The 25,835-nt window shown below is 55.6% G+C and overlaps 1 protein-coding gene across 6 annotated transcripts; it reads right to left on the reverse strand.

Annotated features, from left to right (window-relative positions):
• Window positions 1-25,194, reverse strand: WDR5 (WD repeat domain 5). Of its 6 annotated transcripts, none has more exons than XM_010352206.3 (14): window positions 25,086-25,194; window positions 19,207-19,345; window positions 18,399-18,507; window positions 17,974-18,047; window positions 17,273-17,362; window positions 16,965-17,054; window positions 16,667-16,750; window positions 11,777-11,832; window positions 7,659-7,705; window positions 5,248-5,323; window positions 4,459-4,492; window positions 4,045-4,119; window positions 3,229-3,316; window positions 1-1,970 (listed from the first exon to the last, which is right to left on the reverse strand). In XM_010352206.3, the coding sequence occupies exons 2-14, from the start codon at window positions 19,285-19,287 to the stop codon at window positions 1,870-1,872; spliced, it is 1,005 nt and encodes a 334-aa protein (XP_010350508.1). In that variant the 5' UTR covers window positions 19,288-19,345; window positions 25,086-25,194; the 3' UTR covers window positions 1-1,869. The 6 variants fall into 6 exon arrangements, with proteins under 6 accessions (XP_010350508.1, XP_039317284.1, XP_010350506.1 ...); XM_039461350.2 differs by having other exon boundaries at window positions 19,207-19,348; XM_010352204.3 differs by lacking the exon at window positions 25,086-25,194 and adding an exon at window positions 24,446-25,049.
• Window positions 25,195-25,835: the final 641 nt, after the last annotated feature.

Genomic DNA, 25,835 nt, shown 5'->3' on the forward strand with positions numbered 1-25,835 from the left:
TTAGAAGACATGAAAATTTTTATTTTCAAAAAGAATGTATTTTTACATAAATCTACAACAGAATTCAAATGTAGAAAAAATAAACTATATTCAGGGATACAGCACTCAGCACAGCACAGCCCTCCCCAGAGTGGGCTTTCCCCCCCGGAACGAGACTGCAGGAGCCTCACCGCCCCAGGGGTGCCCCACAGCAGGGCAGCTGCAGGCGGAGCTCCCCGAGTCTGTCACAACAGGCGGCAAATGCGGGGTGCCCAGACCCTGAGCGTCAAAGACAAAAATCAACCCATTTCATTGTGGCAGCTCACTTCTTAGCCCGGGTCCCTCTCATCTGTACACCTCATCAGAAAGAGGGGCAAGGTAAACCGTGGGACAGGCATCTCCAGATGCCCAGGTAATTCCCCCTTCACCTCTGCCACTAGAGGACCCCCAGGAGAGCCCACCCGACGAGCCCGCACCTCCCCCGTGGGCCGGTGCAACCACAAACCTGGAGGACTCACCCAGAACTCCAGCCTGACAGAGGCAGACCTGGCTGGGCTCTGGGGCCAGGGCTATTTGCAGACCCAGGACCCGGGCTAGCTTCCTGGAGCACCACAGCCCACCCTGCCCCAAAGCCCTGCCCCATGGGACAGACCCAGGCACCTGTGCCCTCGGCCACCCGCTCTGCCCCTCACCGTGCATGGCAGCCCCTACCACAAAGGTCTCCACAGACAGGCTCAGGTTCCAGCCTCACTCCCCAAAGGCTCCCGCTCAGCCTCCGCCGTGACCGCTGTGCAGGTGAGCACCGGGAAGCCGCATGGCCAGGAGCAGAGGCAGGCAGGCGAGGGCTGGCATGGTGAGGCCTCTCGCTTAGCACCCGATCCCTTGAGGAGCTGCTCCTGGGGCTGCCGGGAGACGGGAAGCCGAGGGGCAGCGCTGGCTCTGCAGCCCTCACGAGGCACGTTAGTCCCACTGGCATCTGACCTGGAGCCTTCCCATGCCACGGATGTCCCCAACATCCCAACGGGAGCCCATCAGGAGCTTGGCTCCTCTGCAACTAAGAGCCCCCCACCCTGCCCCTCCCCCAGCAACACTGAGCACAGCCTTCAAGGGGGGGCATCTTCAGACAGCAGGGGCGGCCAGCCAGGGCGCCTCCCTTCCTCCCCAGAGAGGGAAAGGGAGCCTTTCTCCAAGACGGCCACGTAGTGACGCGCTGCACAAGGACGCACTTCCCACAGCTGTCCACAAAACCCCACCTTTTTATTACAGTCTGTGGTGTTCTTGTTGCAGGGACACTGGTGAGACAGACAAGACGCGCCGTGTGCAATGACCACGCTGCCGTGCGTGGGCCACAAAAGGCTCTTTACACAGAAAACCACCACACGAGGCTGTGCTTTCCAGAAAGCTGCGGACACCAGGAACGGCTGTGGCAGGAACGGACGAAGTCAGGGCCGCAGCCCGGGGCGGCTACGCAGCAGAGAAGGGGGACGGCCGGCTGGCGAGGCCACAGTGGCGGTGACCAGCCACGCGTGCACTGGGTCATGAATATCAAAAAGATACAGAATGTTTACTGAAAAAACACAACGCATGATAAATTGGACTTTACCCTTTTGTAATAAAAAATTTAAAACTTGTGTTGACTGTTTTGCACACAACAGGCTAGGAACTTTTCCCTAGACCGTGTTAGAAGAATTGGCAAGAAATGTCACCAGCAACTTTTAGAACCTTCCGGTGCTCTCCACCTTCCGCTCGGCCAAATCATCTTTCAAGAGGAGGCTGACACCGGCCCCGTCCTGACCCCGGTGCAGACCCGGGGGACCAGCTCTGAGACGCCTTGTTTCTTGCCAATCCGGATCAATTTCCTGACAGTCTCTCTCGCGGAAGCAAAGGGACTTAGCAGTCACTCTTCCACAGTTTAATTGTTTTGTCATTTTCTAGCGCAGCAGAGGCAATGATATTTTCTGTTGGGTGACAAGCTGTTGAAATCACAACATCTGAAAACAAAGACACAGTCAGAAACAGAGCTGTCCCTGTGCCTTGGGTTGTGGGTACCATCTCCGACTGAGCGTCACTGTCCCCCAGAAACGCTGGTAGCGCCTGCACACCACCCGGGAGGTCTCAGGGCAAGCACTGCCTACCGTCAACACAGGGAGCCCAGGAGAGGGGGGCGAGGGAACAGCAGCCGGTACCAGGGTGACATAGCAGGGAGGGCGGGCGGTGGGCCGAAGGCAGCAGGGAGAGCCACCCCACCTGTACAGAAGGATCCCCCCATGCCCCCAACCAGCAGCAGCAGCAGCAGCTCGGCACCCATAGGGAAGGAACATGGCAGCAAGACTGGCTGAGAGGCTGGCGTGCAGGGACCCCAGTCAGACCGTCCCTCGCGGTCCTCAGTCCTTGGTCGGCCACATCCCTCTTTCACTCGGGACCCTGAGCTGCCCACTCTCACCGCCTCCCACTACTGCTGAGCCCGAGTGCCCCTCAGGGCTGGCTCTGTCACAGCAAGGACAAGTCCACCCGCAAAGCGGAGCAGTCAGATCTAACAGGCTGGTGCAAGGTCAGCCACATCAAAGGGTTTACAGCTCCGACGTAAACCAAACCAACCCCAGCATGCCGCCGAGGACACGGGGGAGGCCCAGGCCCGCCGCGGAGCGTGAGCGCCGACGCTGGGTGGTGGGACACTTGCAGGCTGGTGAAGCTGCTCGAACGGAGGGAGGAGCGCCACCCCAGATTTCCACAGGGGCTCCACGCCCCTGCTGTCACTGGCCCGATGAGACATGGAAATGCAGGGGCCAGAGAGTGAGGGGGCAGCCGGGACTGGGGAGGGGCGACCTAGGTGGCTTGGGAACTGGCCCTGCCGCGGGGCCCACGTGGCTGTGAGCAGCCGGGGTCTCTCTGGGAGAGGAACAGGTATCCCTGAAAGGAGCCAGAACCTCTAGAATGGGGCATCGATGACCTCACTGTCCTCGGCCCAGGAAACAGAGCTGGCCGTGAAGTGGGACAGGCTGCATGCACCACCTCGAGTCCCAGAGCCACACACACTTCCAGACCAGAATGCCTGGCAGAACGGGAAGAAACAGGGTTCAAGCCAGGAGCCCTGGGTCTGAGTCGGCAGCGGCCCTGACCAGCTCTGTGCCTTGAGCAAGAGCTCTTGGCAGCGGCTCCTAAACGGGGCCAGAGGAGGAAGAGGGCAGACAGCACGCAGGCAGACCACGCTTCACTTGCAGGAACTGTCCCCAGACAAAAGGCGCTCACCTGTGTGGCCTTGTAATTTCTGTACAATCTCTTTCGTCTGAAGGTTCCAGATGTAAACAAGGTTATCCTCCGAGCCAGACACAATCCACTAGGTAAGGACAAGCAGGGAAGACAGGGTGAGGGAAAGCAAGTCAGAGCACGTGCGTACGGAAGGGACAGTCTCCGGTTATGCCCTGCCCCAAGCCCACCCCGCAGGTGGCTGTGGCACTGAACCCAACCAGAAAAGCCCTGCCCGCACCCCCGCCAGGCATGAGGCTTCCTCTCCAAGGGGGGCCAGCCCCGCCTGCTCTACCCCAGCACTGGCCTCGAGAACCCGGGTGCCTGCCTGCCCCAGGGGAGGCTTCCAGGCTGGAAGATGTTTCATTGGGTCGCCCTTTTCTGAGTCCGTGTGTGCTGCTAAGACTCTCCCCCGGTCTAAGACAGTAGCATCGAGACCAGGGTGGGTGTCGGGAAAACACGCTCCCCTCTCTGCTGGGGCAGGTGGACGACAGCCTCGGAGCCAGCGTATCCACCCAGGGACACCCTGAGTGCACAGAGCTCCACCTGCCGGGTCCCTGCGCCCTCGGAAGGTATGAGCTAGGCACTGCCAGCAGCGCGACACCAGGCTGACTGCCTCTGTGAAGGAGACGGACCCAGAAGCAAGCGGGACAATGTGTCCGGGGTACCTGGCGCAGTACACTTTGGTTCAAACATAGGAAATTCGTTTTGTGGGTGCAGAAAAGCATCTCTGAGAAGAAAGCAACCTGAAATAGGCATGACTTCTCGGGAGAGGAAGCTGGGAACGGGCGAGACGCTTCTCGGTGATGGGAGACTCACCTTCCCACCAGTAACAGAGAAATTGGCAAATATGCAGTATTTCTCATTCTTGTGCCCAGTGTACGTCTTGAGGCACTGAAACGGCATGGACAGGCTGGTCAGAGTCGTGGTTCCCCTTGATTTGGGGTGAGTCTACATGCTAAGCAAAGCGTTTTAGAAAACACTGACGACACTTAGTTCCGAAAAGCACTCTAAACATTATACGTATAAGCACAAAACCCACACGATCAAAGCTTTAACTGGCAGACTGCCAGCTTACAAATACCCAAGTCTTTCAAGAATCCGTGCCAAACCCCAGTGGAGATGGCTCTCTGAGCTCCCCTCCTTTGTCATCACCGGGGCCAGCTCTGTCCCCGCCAGAGGCTATGACCCAGGGACAGTGGCCAGCTGCGGCCCAAGCTGGCAGGAGCTCACCTTCCCCTTGCTGTAGTCCCAGAGCTTCAGAGTGCTGCAAGACAGAAAGAGGGGTTAGGGGCATGTCCAGACGCGGCCCTTCTGTCCCCACGCCCAACTCTGCAGCCTCTCTGATGGTCACGGCCACCATCAGCGCCAAGTGCAAAGCCAGCAGGGGTGGAACCCCCTTCTCCTTCAGGATGAGGAGCCCCTCAGGCCCAAAGTCCAGCAACTTGATGACGTGAGAGCCTCAATTATTTGTAGTTTCAAAAGAGACTTTAGCAGGAAGCTGAAGGGTGCTATCATCCCTGACTCGGTCATCCTCAAAGGGGTGAGGAAGTTCTCTTGGTTCTGGAAACATCCAGAACAGGTTTTGCCACCCAACCACACAGCACTCAGAGGACTGGGGCTGAGGCTGGGAGCCACAGGGCTGAGGGTGCGCACACGGGAAGGGACAGCCCGGGAGGGCATCGGCTTTGTGAGAGGTGAGATCAAGGCGCTCAGAGGTCAGAGCCAGAAAGGGCCTTCCTGCGGGACGGGCAGGCCTGCCCGGGCCACAGCCACGGGCATATAGTCGCTCAACCAGAAAACCAACCCTAATTCCTCCTTTAGTCGGACCTGAGATTCAACCTCAGGCAAGGACGGGCAGGGGCCTGCACTCCGGCCCCACAGCCCACTCCCCAGAAGCCGAAGCTCCAGCAGGGGCCTGCACCCTGTACCAAGCCCACAACATGCTCTCCGGAGGCTCACGCTGGCGTCTCTGGTCGGGGAGGCCACCCGCCCACGTCCACGGCCCCATGCAGCACTCACTTGTCCAGCGTGGCCGCCAGGATGTATTTGCCATTCGGGGAGAATTTCACAAAAGACACTGGGGGGTTGTCGTCATCTGCAACAAAAACAGACAGGTGACACAGGGCGGGCACCGACAACTGGGCAGGGACAGGAGGTGTGCGCTCCCCGTCACCCATGCACGACATCTTAGTGAGGCTGCCACCACCTGTGCCAGCAGCACCACCCCCTCGGCGCCCCAAAGGGTGGCCTAGCCACCTCGCACCAGCCGTGAGCAGGTTCCTGACACCTCAAACCCATGCCCTGGGGGTCCCTCGACACCAGGACTTTAGAAACACAGGCCTCCTCAGGCACTGGGCCATGGGCACTCTCAGGCATCGCCTGCCTCACAGGGGATGGACGTGATTGGAGAATCCACAGCTCAACACAGGATGACTCCGCCAGCAGCAGAGAGAGCTGGGAAAGTCACCTCGGAAATTCTCCTTTAAGAAGTCATCGAGGCAAGGGGCATTCGTGCCCGCAAGACCAACCTGTTTGCTGCACACCCACAGCTAATGCCCAGGCCTATCAGCTGTACCCACAGCCCTGGGGGCAGAGCAGAGCTGTTCTTTCTCACAGAGCTGAAAACGTCAGTTTCCAGGAGGTGACAACCCCAGAACCCTCACAACGGGAGGAAGGCGTTTCCCCTCACCTGGGTGAGGAGGGAATCCCAAGGAAAGTGTGCCCCGGTGCAGGCCCCATCCCTGGGCCCCGTCAGAGCCCCTGAGCGTGTGCAGGCACTGGTGTGTCCCGAGCACCGGGGAGGACGCGGCCCTCGGCATTACCACCACGGGGACGCCCGGCCTCGCCAGGCACCCGCCGTCTCCGCTCCCTCAGCCCGGTCACACACACTGAAAAGGCACGGGAGGCGCTGTGAGGCCATGCAGGGCCACATCCCAGCACACAGCCAGGCAAGCCGTGGTCAAGGGGAAGGCTGCGGGGCCGGGCTCCCTTAACGCAGCTGATGGCAAGTGGCCCAACATGCCTGACCCAGGCTGCCTGGACAGAGCCCCACGGAGAACTCATCAGCCCACCTGCCCCAGTCCTTCAAAGGTCTAACTCACTAGACCTGAGGAGACATTGACGGAAAATCTGCTACACAGCGACCCTCCGTCCCCCACCCTCGGCTCAGGGGCGCACAGAACCACCTGGGCCTGGGCACGAATCCTGATCCCTGCACCTGCTTGCTGTGGCGCTCTGGGCCAGTGAATGAGCCTCTCTGCAGGAGGAGGACACCCCTCCCCGCAGGGTGGCCGTTGAGGGTCATGTGCACTCACACGACAGCGAGGCACAGAGCTGAGCACGGTGGCCCGGGCAGGGGACACCAGGGGCAATGTGATCTTGCTCAGGAGGGATGCATGGCAAAAGGCTGGCCCCACGAGGCAGGAGGCTACAAAGACCGCCCTGGCGAGGGAACTCACGATGAAGTCCACGCCTCCAGAGCCTCAGAGGCGACAAAGTGAAAATGAGGCCCATAGGGTGGTGTCCTTACGACAGGACATTTGGACACATGGAAGCACCAAGGATACCGGTGTGAAGCCAGGGTAAGGCAGCATCTCTAAGCCAAGGAGAGGTCTCCTAAAGCCTGACTGCGGCCACCAGAACTCTAGGGAAACAAATTTCTGCCGCTGAAAACCTCCCAGTCTACGGTGCTTGGTCTCAGCCGGCCCAGCAGGCTATGACAGACAGCCGGGGGAGTAAGGGAAGAAGAGCGCAGAAGGGGCGCCTCCCTACACGTGGGTCACCCCCCAGCCTCACCACCCAGCTCCCCCATCAAGGGGCAGCCCATCCCACGCTTCTAACCCAGGCCTCTCAAACATGAACAGCCCCCGGATGAAAACCCTTCCACCCCCTCCTGCAGGCCCTGCAAGGGCAGCTGAAACCCCGGGCCATCACAGACCCTCTGGCTACACTCTGCCCGGCAGCCAGCCTTCCCATCCAAGCCATGTCCCTTCTTCCCCTCCTCCCCCAGGTGTGGAGTCCTCTGTGCCTCCAGGGCACCTCCCTCCATCTCGGCAGCCCCGGCAGCAGGTGGGTGTGTATCAGGACAGGCGCTCAGCCCGCCTACTCAAGGAACAATCCGAGAGGCTGGCATAGCAGGGGCCTGAAGCCAGGAGACGATGGGGGTGCCCAGAGGACGCCAGTGAGCAGCCAGCGTGAGGCCCGACAGCACAGGCTGAGGAACCCCAGACTGACCCGAGAGAAGAAAGGCCACGGCGGGAATATTTCACTCGAAGGAGCAACAGAGCCAGCAAGCGGTCAGAAGGAGCTGGCGGGAAGGGTCGGACAAGGAGGAAGGTTCCTCCCGCAAGGGCAGGCCCAGGGCAGAGGGGGGAGGATGAGCTAGTGAAGAACAGGGGCAGGGAACACAGCGGGGCAGGAGCCGCACTCACCGATGAGTGTCTTCAGGCACTGGCCGGAGGCGGTGTCCCAGATGCGACTTCAAAGCAAAGAGAACAAAAACGTGTAAGCAGGCAAGTCAGGAACACGCGAGGGCTGCTGGGAATCCAGTTTTAGGCCAAGCACGCTTCTCCTGATGTGTTTTTTTAAAAGTTATGCTTCACCCATTTAACAGTCATTCTCTTCTCTTCTAGGGACAAAGACTAAACAGTATACACACAAACAGAAACAGGCCACACACGCACAGACCGTGTGTGGGGACCGCTGGATCTCTCCCACAAGCCGTGGTTTACGCCAACACAGAGGGGAAGCCTGTCGCTCTCTCCACCTCCCTGGCCAAGGAGAAGGGCACCACAGCCCAGGGCTTCTCCTGCCACACACACACAAGCAGGGAGAGGGGGCTTTTTGTTAAATAAAAATGTAAGAGTACTGTAAGCAGTTTTCTGGACTACTCCCGGAAGGGAGGGGCCAGGCATTTACACTGTTCCAGTTCCAGGGTTTCTGTGAGTTCTGCCCCACACAGACACATTCTGGAAGCAGAGCCCACTGTTAGCACCCACACTTCCAACGCACAGATGCCAGCAGCAGGGCACAGGCTTGGGACAGACGTGGACAAACTGCTCCTCAAGCCCGAGACTCCACAGCCGCCATGCACGGTCCCTCCATCTGTCACCCACGGATAAGCCGGCCCCTGCGGGGCCCCGTGCACTCCACTCAGCACACCCCCATCCTGTTCCGCCCACACTTCAGTTATCCAGGACCGGGCCACACTGGACCTCAGCCACTGCAGGGTGTTAAAACCCAGAGTGGCAACTCTCCTCCCAATGCTGCATCTTCTCAGTTCTCTCAGCAACAGTGCACCCTGCGTCCATGGATGCTCAAGTCACTGCCTCCAGCTCCACGAGCACCCACAGGGCCTCTCCGGGAGCTGCCCGGGCCACGAGGGCCTGGTCTCCTAACCTCACACCACGAGTGTCCTACCAGTTCCGCTTCTCGTGTCCTCCGTAAGTCCTGCTTTCTCAGTAGCTGCATTCCTAAACATCTTAGCCCTTTTGTCACTGTTAAACTGGGAACATTTTTCCCATCTTCTAACTGGCAATTCTCAGTATAAAGAAAAACATTCCGGCCGGGCGCGGTGGCTCACGCCTGTAATCCCAGCACTTTGGGAGGCCGAGGCGGGTGGATCACGAGGTCAAGAGATCGAGACCATCCCGGTCAACATGGTGAAACCCCGTCTCTACTAAAAATACAAAAAATTAGCTGGGCATGGTGTCGCGTGCCTGTAATCCCAGCTACTCAGGAGGCTGAGGCAGGAGAATTGCTTGAGCCCAGGAGGCGGAGGTTACGGTGAGCCGAGATCGCGCCATTGCACTCCAGCCTGGGTAACAAGAGCGAAACTCCGTCTCAAAAAAAAAAAAAAGAAAAGAAAAACATTCCCTTTTCAAGCCCTGATGGCACTAAACGCGAGATCACACCACGGAGCCAGCAGGGCTGAGGTTCTAGGCCCGGACTCCAGAGCCGACACGGGTCTGGGTCCTACGCTCACCAACTGAGGGACGTGTGTCCCTGCCTCAAAAGCAGGGGTGACAGTGCCCATGTCAGAGGGTTAAATGCTTGAAAAGCACCGCGTCGGTGGCTTCTAAAAAAATTTTTTTTCTAAGATGGAATCTTGCTCTATGGTCCAGGCTGGAATGCAGTCGCAGGATCTCGGCTCACAAAAAACTCCACCTCTCCCAGGTTCAAGTGATTCTCCTCCCCCAGCCTCCCGAGTAGCTAGGACTACATGCCCGGCTGATTTTTGTATTTCTGGTAGAGAAAGGGTTTCGCCATGCTGGTCAGGCTGGTTTCGAACTCCTGACCACATGATCTACCCACCTTGTCCTTACAAAGTGCTAGGTGAGCCGCTGCACCCGGCCCATATCTACAAAGATGTGTATCTCTATTCAATTTTCATACGACTATTATTTTCATTTTCTTACATTAGCTAGAAACTCCCAACAATGCTGAGTACCACGGGAAACAGGCATGCCTGTCTCGCTTCTGATTTTCACAGAAGTAGTTTCAGCATGTCACCACATATGATGAAAATGACTAGTTACCAGTGAATAGTCACCAACACTGGTCTGTCTTGCTGAAGGGCGGACCTCTACTCACAGGGACCTTTAACACCACTGATCTGTTGGCAGATAACAGGTTTCCTGATGTCTGTGGTATAATCCTTTCATTATTTAATCATGAATACTGAAGTACTTGGCTGTGGAAATTCCTTTCTGTGCATGAGGCTCAGAGGCCTACTACTTCTCCTGGAACCCTGGCATCAGTATTCACCAGTGAGTTGCCCTCTCTGGTTTTCCTTTGGGACCAGTAATCAAAGCTTAGGTAGCGAGGTCATGCTAAATCCAAAGAAATGAACCAGGGAGCTCCCTCCCGTCTGTGATCTGGAAAAGTTTGGATTAATCTTAGCAGCTCGATTTTTAACTGGATTCAAGTACAAGGTCACAGGGAATGATGTTATTTTTAGGCCTTCAATCCCTTTTTCCAGCCTCTTCAGCAGTGGCTGGTCCCTCCAGGCACCTTGGGTCCCTTTAGAAATGTGGACAAGCCTTGCTGCTGCAGCCTGAGGCCACTCAGCCTGAACGCGCTTCTTCCTCCTGCTTCCTCCTCCTGCAGTGTTTCCACCCACTTCCTATTTCTAATCTGGTTTATTTTGCTTTTTACATCAGCAGTCTCATCAAAGAATACACCTGATTTCATCGGGGCCCTCATTTATTCCCCATTTCCCTGATTTCCTTAGTATACTTCCGATTTCTTTAAAAAGTTCTTAGAGCTGGGTCCATGAGTAATTCTGAGACTGTCCCGTGCTCACTTCCCTGTTGGTGACACACACACACGGAGGGGCCGGGAGGGTGGCACCAGAGGGGCCCTGGCAGCTCCATGCTCCCCCATAGCTGACCATGTGAGCCCTTTCCCTCTGGCTGTTTCCAAATTGTACCCTTTATAACAAGCTGCTAAACGGTCAAGTGTAATCCATGGCTTTAACCATGGCCAATACTGGCCAATGTGGGGCTCCAGATGACTTCATTTTCGCCACAGCACATCCCAGTGACCTCGGCCCAAACCCCCTCACAGTGCTGGAACTGCAACTTGTACCTTGCAAGGTAATGGCCGGGAAGTGTATACTTTAGAGCCCATGGGTATGCTGGTGGTCAGGTGCAGCTCTGACTCCGATCCTCTCCCACCAGACCCATCTACTCAAGACCAGTGAGGGGACCACACATGGTGACTACAGCTGGGACCCCTGGGGACCCCTGGCCAACAGTCACTGCAGTCAGACTGGCAAACAGATTTTGAGTGTGCGTGTCCACCTGAGGGTTCCCTACAGGAAGTCCTAGTAAGGTCTTCAATTCAGCCAGTAGCTGCCACCGTCCCCCTCCTCTCTAGTGACCAATCTGAACAAGTTATGATGCTGTCCGCCCCCCATCCAAAACACAGCCCAAACCCTCCGCTCCCGCCACATGCTCCCACCAGACATTTCGCCGAGTTCACATCTGCCGCTCCACTGCCCTGTCTCCCGAGGGGCGCTGGACACCGAGATTACCAAGTCCAAGTGCTACCAACACCACCTGCTGAGACCTAGGTATGTTTTTTGCAGGAGGCCGTCCCTCTTCCTCCTGCCCTTCTCTACGCTGTCACCTGCTCAGATTCACCTGCCCGGTTTGGTGACTTCCTCACCAGGCACGACAGCACACACAACATCCTCCCGGATCTGCACGGCTTTCCTCTCAAGGGGTTCAAACACCCATTTTCCATGAGCATGTGAAGTGAACATGTCAGTGTCTACATGGAGCTGAAGTCTGATGGAGGAGGCCCTCCCTGACCCACCCTAACGACAGCCACATCCTCCAAGGCACGCCGCCCCGTCACCTGTGCTGTCAACCCCGAAACCGCTGTGCGTATCTGCTGACATGTCTGCAGTGTGGCCAGCAGAGAAGCTTCAGAAGTTAAGGACTCGGGTCTTTTGTCACTGCTATACCCCTAGATGCGGGAATAGTGCAAGAGCTGACCCTCAGTAAGTACTCATTGATTAATGAAGTAAAATGCTTTCACTTACCAGAGACCATCATAGCTACTTGAAACTATCAAGGATCCATCACGATTAAAATGAACCTAAGAATGGAGGAGGGAGAAGAGACAAAACCTTACTTTCAAGTCATGGACGCAACTGCTTCTTACTTGATCTCAAAAAAAAAAAAAACTGTATTGTTTTCTTTCTTTCTTTCTTTTTTTTTTTTTTTTTTGTTCTTTGGTTTGTTTTTTCTTTAGTGTGTTGCCCAGGCTGGAGTGCAGTATCACAATCTCAGCTCACTGCAACCTCCACCTCCCGGGTTCAAGAGATTGCCTCAGCCTTCTGAGTAGCTGGAATTACAGGCACCCACCACCACGCCCGGCTAATGTTTGTATTTAGAGATGGGAGTTTCACCATGTTGGCCAGGCTGGTCTCGAACTCCTGACCTCGTGATCCGCCCACTTCAGCCTCCTAAAGTGCTGGGATTACGGGCATGAGCCAAGGTGCCCGGCCAAGGTATATTGTTGCAAAGAAACAAACACAACCAACAAAGTCCCACTCAGCCTCATAAAAAGAGCAGCAGCTTCTGTCTGTCTGCCCTGCTGTGAGGACAGCTTGACAGGGTTATTACAGTTCCACTGGCTTAATAGTAATCATTTCCCCTGGCTTAATAGTAATAAAATGAAATGACACAAAGTCAGGAGAGAAGCCAAGATCCACTACCAGTAGAAACAGGCGGAGAAGAGCATGAAGAAGAGAGCTGACAACACCCAGAGGTCGGTCCTCAAGACCCACGAAGTCCTGGTCTTGGCCTAATACTGTTAATTCCTTAAAAAAAGAAACTGCAGGCTGACAACAATCCCTTTCTTATAACTGATCTGCCTGGGTTTTTCCTTTCTTTTTTTCCAACTGAATCTTAGAACAAATGGATTCAAACCCACAATGTCAGGAGTCAGAGGTTCATCATAAATTTCTATCATTTTTATTTGAGCCTCCAGACATTGCCATGTGTCCCCAGAGGCAAATCCACATGCATCAGAGGCATTTTCAAGCAGCTACAGCAGAGACCACTAGGCCCCAACCACAGGGCTTCTGATGTGACCAGTCCAGGCCGGGGACCAAGAACATGAATTTCAAACAGGTTGCCAGGGCATGCTGCCTGCTGCTGCGCCTGGAGAAGCACTAGGCTACTCTGCAAGAGCCTGCCAGCCACGTGCCACTGTAACTGTTCTAGCAGCTACATTAGAAAAGCTTAAAAGACAGGTGAAACTAGTTTGATAGCGCATAACCCAATGTATCTAAAACATTATTTCAACACAATCAACGCAAAAAGTTATTACAAGACACCTGATATTCTTTTTTTATACCAGGTCTATGAAACCTGCAAGTACCTCACACAGCCCTCAGCTCTGGGTCACCATGCAGCTGGCAGCCTCCGTGCTGGGCATGTGGGTGCCGCGGCCCTGGACGACATTCTCCAGCAGACGCAGAGTGGGGAGTACCTCTTTCTGCTGACAGGCTGCTCCCGCTGGGCCAGCTGCTTCACTGTAATCATCTGGTCAGCAGCCTCTCTAAGTGCCTTTCTAACTCACAGTGATCAATCTAACCACATTTACCCTGCCTTTAAATCTGCAAAACAGTCTTTTATCAAGATCATTCCGTTGGATGGTAGTGAGTCAACTCAAATCCCCAGAGCTCACAAGGCCAACTCCATGCTTTGCTTTGTTCAGCTTTTTCACCACGTGCAAACACTACCCACTGGCAAACAGTGCCCGGTTCTGCCATCCCACCCACGCTGAGACGCAAGGGGCAACACAGCCCGTCCCTTGCATTCCAGCAGCAGGCTGCCAGAAAAGTTAAGTGCTCGGGAGAACTAGACAAGGCAGGCCGGTCTTAGTCTCACGGTGGCTCACATCTGTAATCCAAGCACTTTGGGAGGGTAAGGCGGGTGGATCACTTGAGGCCAGGAATTGGAGACCAGCCTGGCCAACATAGCAAAAGCCTGTCTACGAAAAATACAAAACTTAGTCGGGTGTGTTATAGTCTCGGCTACTCAGGAGGCTGAGGCAGGAGAATCACTTGAACCCAGGAGTCAAGAGGTTGCAGTGAGCCAGGATCATGCCACTGCACTCCAGCCTGGGTGACTGAGTGAGAGCCTGTCTCAAGAAAAAAAGAAATCATTAAGAAATAGGTAAGGCAACCGGTCAGAACCCAGCTGAGGACGGAAAGACCCCTAGCAGAAGAGCACTGCAAGGGCTCTGGGGAGCTGACTTGGGCAGACAAGCACAGGCAGAAGTTCCAGGGCAAGAAAAACACAGGTCTCGGGTTCAACAAGGACGTGAGGGCTGTGGATGACGGGGGTCAGCAGCAGCCCTCGGCCAAGGAGCCCCGACCAGAGAGGGCAAACCTGGATTGAGGAAGGACAGCGATGGGGGCAGTAAGCAGGGAGCCACATGCCCCAAAGTCTCCAAGGCTCCAAAATGTACCTGTGAAAAAGTTAAACACATCCCGACTACTGCATTTGCCCTTCCAAGGCCATCCTGTAGACACTGCCTTAGACGCACAGAAAGCCGTGTAAACAGAACCCCTCTGCACTCCTTCTTACCTAAGTGAGAATTACACATCAGCACCCACTGAGAGGTGGCAGGCAGAGTCCCCGCTCACACAGCAGGCCCGCACCAGCAGGCCAAGGACACAGATGTGTGCAGACATCCAAAGTGGCCCAGGCCGGGCGCAGTGGCTCATGCCTGTAATCCCAGAACTTTGGGAGGAGATCAAGACCAGCCTGGCCAACATGGAGAATCCCTACATGTACTAAAAATACAGAATTAGTCTGGCGTGGTAGTGGGCACCTGTAATCAATCCCAGCTACTCAGGAGGCTGAGTCAGGAGAACCACTTGAACCCGGGAGGTAGAGGCTGCAGTGAGCCAAGATCACACCACTGCACTCCAGCCTGGGCAACAGAGTGAGACTCCATCTCAAAAAAAAAAAAGAAAGAAAAGCCCCAAAACCTCTCTGCAGTGGAGGCAGCTGTGGTGCAGCACCAGTTATTTACAGGACAGGAATGAGCCACCCTGGAAACTACACACCTGAAAAACAAAGCAGAAAACCACAGAGGGGCAGACTTCATCTCCCGGCAGCTGACCCCACGGGTTGCTCAGGGGACTGATGTTCTCCCTCCTACGTTTGCTCACTTTTTTAGTTTCTTTCCCAAGATACGGGATCTCACTCTGTCACCCAGACTGGAGTGCAGTGGTGTGATCTTGCTCACCGAACGCTCAAACTCCTGGGCCCAAACAATCCTCCCACCCTGTCCTCCCAAGTAGCTGGGACCACAGGTTCACAACACCTTGCCTGGCTAATTTTTTGCTTTTTATATACAGACGGGGTCTCACTGTGTTGTGCAGGCTGGTCTCAAACTCCTGGTCTCCAAGGATCCTCCTCCCTCAGCTTCCCACAGTGCTGGAGTCACAGATGGGAGGCATGGCACTCACCCGGGTTTGGTTTGTTCTTAATGAGCAACATCACTTTTGTAGGAGAAAGAGAAAGATCCTACCCATCACCCCAGAATCCCACATGCAGCTCTCTCTGGCCACTAGGACGCTCACGGAATTCTTTCTTCCAACTCCAAGGCCACCAGGTGAACCCCTTTCTCAGGTGACTTCACAAGTGCTCATTTGTCAATCCCAGTCTCTGTGACCCAAGGTGCCCTTGGAGGGCAGGGAACTGACACCAAGGGGCTGGGCCCGAGAGCACACAGCGGCATGCACAGGGCCACATGGCGCCATCCCCACAGCAAACAGCCTCCCCAGAGCAGTGACTCTGGGCCTGCGAGGGCCACGTGGCCCGGCTGTCTGCGAGGCTGAGCCCGCAGTCCCGCCTCAGCCTGACACACTATCTGTCCTGTCCGCATCAGGGCTTTGCCCACCATCTCACTTGGGCAAAACCTTCCAAGGGTAAAAATGCTTAAAACCCTTCACCGCCAAGATAACAGCAAGTGAAAGGGACATGGGCAAGCAGCATGGGACGAACGATGCACCCACCATTCCTTCCGCTTCTCAACGAAGGGCAGACTTGGCCCTGAAACTGCCTCATGTGCTTTGTTAACAGAAGAACCTTCTGGCCACTTTGTGAAACGGAACAGTGTATTATGATACTGCGTAGTTTAACTCTAGGGCATTTGTTGCCAAGGCTGGAGTGCAGTGGCACATTCTGAGCTCACTGCAACCTCCGCCTCCAGAGTTCAAGAAATGCTCCAGCCTTAGCCTCCCCAGTGGCTGAGATTACAAGCACCCATCACCCTGCCTGGTTAATTTTTGTATTTTTAGTGGACGAGATTTCACTATGTTGGCCAGGCTGGTCTGGAACTTCTGACCTCAAGCAATCCACCACGCCCAACCTCTTGGTCATTCGTTTTGCACAGTGGCATGGCAACAGCAAAATGGCAGGACATGTCCCTGTGCAGAGCCTGTTCTTCAGAGGGCTCCAGCTTCCAACAGTTCCCATAGGACTGGGTCATCGCCGCCCATCCAGTCAAAGCTAATTCCACTCAAAACTCACACTTCACCCCTGCTCCCACTCCCGGTGCCCTTCCCTGCCTGTACCCTTCTTGTCCCATGTATCCGTTCAAGGTACACTGCCCCCTGAATGCTTATGGCCACCACCCCCACAGCCTGCTCGAAGGGCCCCTTGCTACTCACCACAGGGCACCCTACTGACACCTCACCACCCCCTCGCCACCCCTCCGCTGCACACGGGACTCATCTCTCAGGTCCCAGCCTCCAGCCTGATTGCTTTAGACTTTGGCATAACAGCAGGAATCAGTTAGGCACAGGCCACACCCAGGCTTATGTCCACCACGGAGACAGCTGGCCACATCCAATGTCAGGGGAATGCACCACCACCACCACTCCGTCTGTGTCAGAGCAACTTACGGCCGAGACTGGATCCGAGTGAGCTGGCAAAGTCTTGAGGCACTTCCCTGTCTTCACATCCCATATCCTCACACTTTCATCAAACTGAACAAAAAGAAGAGATCAGAGTGACTTTCACAGGTAGGAGAGAGGAGACAAACCTCCCCAGAACCCAAGACCTCCCAGCCCCTCCTCCCCACAAGCAGCACAGAAGAGACTCCGGGCCTACCTGCCTTCTCCATGGTTGCTAAAACCAAATTCAACAGCCCTCCCACATCTGACACAACCGCCCCCAGGGAAGACAGCCGGCCACACTTACGGATCCTGAGACAATAAGGTTGGACTGGGGATTGAAGTTACAGCAAAAGACATAATTACTGTGTCCCTTCAGGGTTTTTAGACACTTTCCCTAAAACAGAGTATTACTGCGATTATTCCAGTGGATCTTTCTGGAAACAACAGCATCAGATCACAGTCATCAATGCCTGACAGCTCAGAGCATGCCCACCCCCCCACCAGTGATTGGCTGATCCCCAAGTCCACCCAGTCTCCGCCCACCCACCTGCCCCGACGCCCCGTTCCCGTGAAGCCAGTCTTCCCTGGAGAGGAGCACTGAGTGTTGCTTACCGAGCTCACGTCCCATATCTTCAGGGTTTTGTCATCTGAGGCGGAAACAAGAAGGTTAGAATCTGACGACCAGGCTACATCGGATATTCCCTTGGGGAGAAAAAACAGGGTCAGTAACTTGGACAGAGTAGCTCGGGCAGTAAGAGGACAGAATAGGACCTGTGGGCAAAATCCCAAACATCCCCATTGCCCTCAGGAAATCCTCTTACTAGCGTTAAGCTTACAAAAGACACACTGCAGGGGAGGAAAACGGCAGGCTTTCTGCAGCTCTGCCAGCCTCACAGATACTCATCTGGGGAAGTCAAGTGTATCTGGCATTAAATAGAATATTTGGGAGGCCGAGGAGGGTGGATCATGAGGTCAAGAGATCGAGACCATCCTGGCTAACGTGGTGAAAACCCTGTCTCAACTAAAAATACAAAAACTGGCTGGGTGTGGTGGTGCATGCCTGTAGTCCCAGCTACTCAGGAGGTTGAAGCGGGAGAATCGCTTGAACACAGAAGGTGGAGATTGCAGTGAGCAGAGATCATGCCGCCACTACACTCCAGCCTGGCAACAGAGACTCTATCTCAAAAAAAACAGAGGAAAAAAGGGGGGAAAACTTAAACCTGAACCCACTGTTCTCAAAACGGCCCTGAGCACTCGCCCACTGGAGCTACACTGTTCAACAGCCAACTTCGTCGCACGGGGCTAAAACCTACCAGCTTGTGACCAGATACGGTTTTCTCAAATTTCCCATCGTATGCACCCCAAATTTTAATGAGTTTGTCAGCAGCTGAAAGAAAACAAAAGGATCTGAGGCGAGGCTAGGAGCAGGCCACAGGTGTCCAGTCACCCAGAGTCCAAAGTCTGGGCTTTTCCCACATGAGCCCCTGGTCATCGGCATGAACCCCACGGCTCGGAACCCATTCAGCACGACTACGTGCTGGAGATGACCAGCCCCCTTCTCCTCCCTCCCCGGGCCCACAGGCAATTTCAGCCTGCACTGAGGTCACAGTTCCAGGAGGAGACACATCACCCGCTGCAGCTGGAGCAGGAGGTGAGGAAGCAAGCCGCCCCCTCGATGGTTTCTGGTCTGCAGCTCAGACCGCCTCGTCCAGCAGCTAAGGGCCTCCGTGCTACGTACATGAACTCGCCAGCCACTCTCCATTCGGGCTGAATTTCACGGAGGACACCGCTTTGGTGTGGCCAGCAAGTGTAAACTTGAGAGCATAGTTTGGCTTCACGGGTGTAGGCTGTGGGAGAGATCAGTTAGCAGAAAGTCACCACCACTGTGCATTCTACTCGTGACCAGTTTGGATTCAGCTCAGATCTTTATAGCTCCAAAACCACATGACCGGTGCCTTCCATCAATTTCTATGTGGCGTCACTTTTCAAATGGAACAGATCTAAATCTGAGCCCACTACTTCCCCCTAAAACCTCAGTACCAACAGCACCAGCTGAGCCAGAAACGTCTGAGGCCCCAAGGCACGACCCCACCTCAAACCCACCTCTGATCCTGCTACAGCACAGGAGGCCCCTCCAGCCCCGACCCTGGTCCAGCACGGCCCACCCCCGACCTGCCCCGAAACAGACCTGAGGCCCTGCTCCCTTTGCTAAAGGTCTACAAGAGGGTCTGCAGCTCTGTCTGCGCATCAGGTCGCAGCCGGGGTGGGGGCAATTATGAAGAGATGTTTTCTGGGTCCTACAGAGACTCTTACAATCAGGACCAAGAGTCTCTTTTTTTGACAAAGCCTCCCTCCTCCAGGTGACAAATTTGGGATCCCGGACACAGCAGGTCACAAGCATTCATTAGGTATGTGGTCAGGAAATAAAAATTAGCAGTGACCTTTAACCGAGTAGGGAAGGCTAGACTTAGGAGTGTGAAATGTTTCCAAGGATCTCTAAGCGTTATATGCCCCCCAAAACACCCACAGGACTCTTGGGCACGCACCTTGCTCTGAGTGGCAGATGACGAAGGCGTCGGCTGTGCTCTGGCGGCCTCGGTCTCCGGCTTCTTCTCCTCCGTTGCCATGGCTCTGACGCTGGTCACACAGGGGATGTGGATGGAGGGTCCCAATGACAGAGGCAGTCTGCTAAGCAAGACGCAGAACAGGGGGCCAAGGCCAAGAAACAAACCATATTTTAAAAAATGGATCTTCAGGAAAAAGGATTTGAAGAAAAACATTTGACTACCAGTTGAGCCCTGTAGCAAACAAACCATTCCAAATTGAGGACCCTACTAATTACCCAAAGTCCATGCTGATACTTTCTAGCTGCTCTCCCGGGACACCTGCTCTCACCACTTCTGTAATCATCAAAGACCCCACCCTCAAGGTGCTTCCTATTTTGTTATCCAGAAGTCTGTAGGAATGCAGCAGTTTGTGCAAACAAAATGCAATTTTCTTCAGAGCCCTGGACACAGCTGGGCATGGTGGTTCATGCCTATAATCCCAGCACTTTGGGAGGCTGAGGCAGGCAAATCACAAGGTCAGGAGTTTGAGACCAGCCTAGCCAATATGGTGAAACCCCGACTCTACTAAAAATACAAAAAAAAAAAACTAGCCAGGCGTGGTGACACGTGCCTGTAATCCCTGGAGGCTGAGGCAGGAGAATTACTTGAACTGGGAGGCGGAGGGTGCTGTGGGCTGAGATCATGCCATTGCACTCCAGCCTGGGCAACAAGAGTGAAACTGTCTCAAAAAAAAAAAAAAAAAAAAAAAAAAAAAAGAAAGAAAAAAGAGCCCTGCACACATTATAAAAAGAACGGCAAAAGGTTTCCTGACAGTAAGCTAACATGCCAAATGACAGAAGACGGCTTCAGGGTGCAGAAGTTCGGGAGCACAGCCAAATCCTAAAATGCACCCGGTGATGCAATCACGTTCACAGCCGCGCCTGAAGACACAAGCATAGGCACCCAGCGGTCTGCGCGTCAAGGGTGGGCTCCAGTGCCTCCATGCACAGGCTGCAGGCACGAGGCTGCCTTCCAGAATGCTAACAGCTCGCAGGCCTCGCCCCCAGTGAGGAGCTACAAAACCCAGCAAGCCAGCGAGCCAGAGCCAGCTCCGCCTGCTGGGATTCCCACATCCTGCCTTCTGGAAAAGCAGCCTCAAGTATACCAGCGATACTCTGAGCAAGACCGACACTGCAGGGGAGTGAAAAAAGACTGCAGTTCAACCGGTTTCAGCTTGACAATAAAAATTACCCAAAATCTGTCCAGTAAGCAGCTAGTTTCCTCTATCGCGAGAATAGATCCATTACTTGAATACATCTCATAAGAGCACAACAGGTTATTCTGAAAGGAGGGACAGCATTATTAAAAAAGAATGCCGCCGGGCGCGGTGGCTCAAGCCTGTAATCCCAGCACTTTGGGAGGCCGAGGCGGGTGGATCACAAGGTCGAAAGATCGAGACCATCCTGGTCAACATGGCGAAACCCCGTCTCTACTAAAAATACAATAAAACTAGCTGGGCATGGTGGCGCATGCCTGTAATCCCAGCTACTTAGGAGGCTGAGGCAGGAGAATTGCCTGAGACCAGGAGGCGGAGGTTGCGGTGAGCCGAGATCGTGCCATTGCACTCCAGCCTGGGTAACAAGAGCGAAACTCCGTCTCAAAAAAAAAAAAAAAAAAAAGAATGCCACTGAGACATGCTTGCAGATACCACCGGACATCAGAACCCTGGAAGCTAGCACTACCATCCATCTAATGAGTTTACACACTGTACATTCTCGCTTGGAGCTTGAAACCGAAATCTTGCAAGGCTGCTTGTAACATTAAAGCGAAATGGAAGGCATCAAAAAGAGCACCTCTCAAAGTCTTCACGCAGGAGGAAGGCAGAGCAACTACAACACCCGCTTTACGGAGAACAGGTGTGGCCACAGATCCATTTCACCTGCAGCAAAGATTTCCTGCACAAGGATGGATCATGCTGCATCTAAAGCCTGAGCAACACACACACACACACACACACACACACACACACACACACGAGTGGGGAAAGGGAGGGGCAGGCCCTGTAGAGCTGCCCAGGGTACAAAGTGCCAGTACAAAGCCAGTCCTCGGTAAATGCCGGCAACGTGGTGCTTGTCATTAGTGGAACCTGGCCATGGCAATGTAACCCAACTGCTGCCTTCTCCCTGGCACGCTGGACAAGTACAGACAGAGGGAGGAGCTAAGGAAATCCAAGCAGAAAGCTGCAAAATCCACTGCAAAGGTCCTGGCGTGAGAGCCAAGTTAGGGCAATAGCTGAGTGAAGTGTGGCCATGCCCTACCCAAGTGAAACCCCAGAGGAACAGAAGGCAGAATAGGCAGCTCAGAGGGCCGAGCAGCTCCAGCCAGCCATCTACTCACCTAGGTGAGTCTAAATGCCTGAAACACCCTCAGGCAAGGCGCAGGAGACCGGTGGTCTTACAAAAGGAGCTCAACCCCTCCCAGCTCAGGCCCAACCCACCCCACCCTTGGGCTCAAAAAAACATTAACAAGCAGAAGAAACAAAGAAACAAAAAAAAACCCTTAACCTTAACCTGACTTTTAAAAATACCCTTTCTTGCCGGGACGCAGTGGCTCAAGCCTGTAATCCCAGCACTTTGGGAGGCCAAGGTGGGTGGATCACGAGGTCGAGAGATCGAGACCATCCTGGTCAACATGGTGAAACCTCGTCTCTACTAAAAATACTAAAAATTAGCTGGGCATGGTGGCGCGTGCCTGTAATCCCAGCTACTCAGGAGCCTGAGGCAGGAGAATTGCCTGAACCCAGGAGGCGGAGGTTGCAGTGAGCTGAAATCGCGCCATTGCACTCCAGCCTGAGTAACAAGAGCGAAACTCTGTCTCATTAAAAAAAAAAAAAAAAAGAATACCCTTTCTTGACCCTACACACCCACCAGTTTCTATCTACCTCAGTGATGGGGTCTGAGCTTGGAATTTTCTTTTTTTCTTTTTTTTTTTTTTTTTTTTTTTGAGTCCAGGCTGGAGTGCATTGGCAAGATCTTGACTCACTACAACCTCTGCCTCTGAGGTTCAAGTGATTTTCGTGCTCAGCCTCCAGAGTAGCTGGGATTACAGGAGAGCACCACCATACCCGGCTAATTTATTGTATTTTTAGTAAAGACGGGGTTTTGCCATGTTGCCCAGGCTGATCTCGAACTCCTGAGCTCAGGCAATCTGCCCGCCTCAGCCTCCCAAAGTGCTGGATTACAGGTGTGAGCCACCGCGCCCAGCCCAAAGCTTGGCATTTTCATAAACACCCAGGAGTTTCTGTGAAGAATCATTTTAAGGGAACAGGAAGGTTGGAGACTTGATCCTGAAGAAGTGGGGGCCGAGAAGCTTCCACGCAGGGTGATGAGGGGTTGACCCCCCCCCCCCGCCCAGGTGCGGCCTGGCTCCTCCTAGCAGCTGCTGCTTTTCATCCAGGTAAACCTGACCACCTGAAGCCCAGCAACTAAAGCTCAGTATGCTCTCCCGGGCTGGATGCCACCGGCGGATTCCAGAGTCCCTGAGTCCCCGAGGCGGAGCCCAGGAATCGGCCTGCGGCATGCCGTCCAGGAGCGCACGCTGCGTGCACACCGAATGAATCTGCATCCCAAACACCAGCCAGGTGGCCGGCCCGACAGCGGTGGGAACCCGGCGCTCCGCAGCTCACGTCCCGGACGGGCTCCCAGCCTAGGTCCTCCGCTTACCCATCTGTCTTCCCCACCGGCTAGCACGGCACCTGCCCAGGTCACAGCGCAAGCATTTGGGACACGGGAAAACGGACCTGGGTGGCTGGAAACTTGCATGCGGGACAGCAGAGAGGGTCGTTAGCGGGAAGTAACAGCCCAACCTCCGTCTAGTCCGGGAACGTAACCGCTCAAGATGGCTCTCGCAGACCGGCCAGGACTGGTCTGCGGCCCCGCGCGACGAGGCGCGGGGGACCCTCCGTTCAGGGTCGAGGACCCGAACCCCAGGACCCCACCTAGCGAGGTGCAGCCTGGCTGCCTCCGGTTGGGGTGAGCGGCGGGAGCGGGCTGGGGCGTTTCTACGAAGGGAAGCGCCACGTCCGGGGACTGAGTGGCTCGTGGGTCTGGTCCTTCCCTGGAGGTGGAGGGAGAGGAGCGATGTGAGGCCCCAGGGCCGGCGCTCGGGCCTTGTCAGCGGCCCGCCGGGGAATCGGAGGCGGGGGCGCCGGTGGGGGCGTGCGGGGTGCAAGGGCCTGCGCGCGCGGCCGTCCACCGAGGAGCCCGCGAGGGGGTCCCGGGCGGGGCCGCCGCAGTGGGGGCAGCGCCGGGAGCCGGGCCTGGCCGGAGGCCAGGCAGGGAACACGTGCGGCGGCCGGGGACGACGTGGGGGCTTCCGGCGCCGTCCCACTGCCCGCCTCGGGCTCCCCGGGCCAGGCGGCCGCCCACTTACCTGCCGGGCCGCGGCGGCGGGGCCGGGCGCTCGGGATGTCGCGTCGGCCGCCTCCTGGGCGGGAGCGCGGACTCTGCGCGACAAGGCGGCAGCTCGGGCGGGCGCCAGGCGGCGGGGGCGCAGTGCGCGTGCGCGAGGGGAGGGGGCGTTGTCCGAAGGCGGGGCGAGCGCACACAGCCGGCCTCTCCGAGAAGCGCTACGGGCCGCGACTGCGGCCAGAATGCCTCGGGCGGGCCCAACGCTTTAAAGGAACAGCACCGGGCGCGCGCTTCCCGCTTAAAAGCTTTTACCCTGACTTTGGCTGCTGCCGGCCCTTCGGATGCACTTCCTAAAAATGGAAGTGTAATAATACATACAGGAAAGTGCTAGTGTGCCCTCGCGTTTCCGCAGACTGAGCACGCTCTGCACACTGGGACAAGAGGCCCTCCGGGACCCGCGCAGGTGGCGTCGCCTGGCGTTGTCCCCGGAATCGAGGCGGACCGGGGCAGCTCCCCGGGCGACCAGGCGCCCTCTGGATCATCGCCGGTACGGATGAGAGCGCCACTGGGCGTTTGGAAAGGACCTGGGGCCGCGCCCGGGCGCAGTGCCCCCCATGTGGCCGCCCACCCCGGGCGGGCAGGACGACTCCGGCCCATCTGGAAGCCCCAGAGCTCGGAAGCCCGGGCTGCGCCTTCCCGCGGGGCCGGCCGCTCTTCCCGCCTCTGCAGGCGCAGAGCCCGCGGTGCGCGCACCTGCTCCTCCCCAGCCCCGCGCACTGGGAGAGCCGCGCTGGAGACACCCGCGCCCGCTCCGCAGTGCGCAAACTCACTTCGCACTGGGGCCAACCCTTTCCTCCTGGGCGGGCATTTTCACCTCCGGGTACGAGGGGGTGGTCCCCAGAGGAGGACCCCGGGGCTTAAGGAGAAGCTGAGCCTTGGCTACTGTGCATTCTCGCCTCCTGCTGCACTTCTTAGAGCCTTGGAGATAGGCACGGCCTCCCCACCCGCTCAGCTAGGCCTGTGGGAAGAATAACATGCAGTCTCTTATTCTCCGATCAAAAATGGGAACACAGAATATGACACAGGAACCCGTGCAAACAAAGGGACAGAGCATCTGAAATAAAAATGTCCAGGGAGAGTGAGGTGTGCGGTTGTCAGAAAGGCGGCACTGAAAGACTGGCAGATGGTCTGGAATCCCCTTCCCAGGAAGGACACAGAGAAGGCAAGGTCCCTGTGTGGTCCGGCAGGGCTGCGTGTGGATCTGTGTGCCCAAGAGGCCTGATCCCTTGGGCCAGGTGCCCTGGAGCATGGAGCAGTGACTCACAGGTTAGCAAACCCAGCTCGGATGACGGCCGTCTCCATCTCCGTCCAGCTGGCCGCCTGGGCCAGACTCCCCACCCATCACCTGCTGCTCTCCCCTCCACTGCTTCAGGTCTACTTCACCCCTCCCCACCCCACCCCAGCTCCTACCTGGGTCTTTTCCAAACCTCCAGACAGAGAAACTCCTAAAATTCCAGCTCTCATCCGTCACTCCCCAGTTTAAAACTCAGAACCAGCTTCCCACTGCCCAAAGAAGTGTTTACCAGACCCCGCCTCCTCTTTCAAATTAGCACCGCCTCCCAAACCGCCTCCCTGGTTCCAGCCCCAAAACAAAAGTATTTCCCATCCTTCAACCCTCCGGGCAGAGCAAGATAAGGGGCTGGCTCACAGAAGCCTCAGAACTCAAACCAGGTTCCCAGCCACCCCACCCCGAGGAGATAGAGCCTTCTAGTAAAAATGAGAAAATCCTCTAACCCAGTTCAGCGTTTTTGCAATCCACCCCTGCAGTCATAGCTAAAATTCTGAAACCGGCCCAGCAGGATGGCTCACGCCTGTAATCCCAGCACTTTGGGAGGCCAAAGTGGGCAGATCACCCGAGGTTGGGAGTTCCAGCCCAGCCTGACAAACATGGAGAAACCCTGTCTCTACTAAAAATACAAAATTAGCTGGTTATGGTGGTGCATAACCTCAGCTACTTGGGAGGCTGAGGCAGGAGAATCGCTTGAACCTGGGAGGCGGAGGTTGGGTGAGTGGCTATCAGGCCATTGAACTCCAGCCTAGACAACAAGAGCAAGACTCTATCTCAAAAAATAAACTAAAATAATAAGATAAAACAAAATTCTGAAACCGTGTAATGCCAGCAAGGAAGAGCAATTTAACAAAGGCAAGTAATTTGCTTTA

The sequence above is a fragment of the Saimiri boliviensis genome, chromosome 2, assembly GCF_048565385.1.
Source record: "Saimiri boliviensis isolate mSaiBol1 chromosome 2, mSaiBol1.pri, whole genome shotgun sequence".
Classification (NCBI taxonomy): Eukaryota; Metazoa; Chordata; class Mammalia; order Primates; family Cebidae; genus Saimiri; species Saimiri boliviensis.

Bases quoted from the DNA above. Each gene is read 5' to 3' on its own strand.
- WDR5 (XM_010352203.3), bottom strand. From the start codon at position 19,476: ATGGTTTGTTTGCTACAGGGCTCAACTGGTAGTCAAATGTTTTTCTTC. The intron at 4,493-5,247 runs GTGAGTGCTGCA...TCTGTCTTGCAG, and splicing joins CTGGCGGCCACGCTGGACAA to CACTCTGAAGCTCTGGGACT. The intron at 4,120-4,458 runs GTGAGCTCCTGC...ATGCCGTTTCAG, and splicing joins GGGACTACAGCAAGGGGAAG to TGCCTCAAGACGTACACTGG.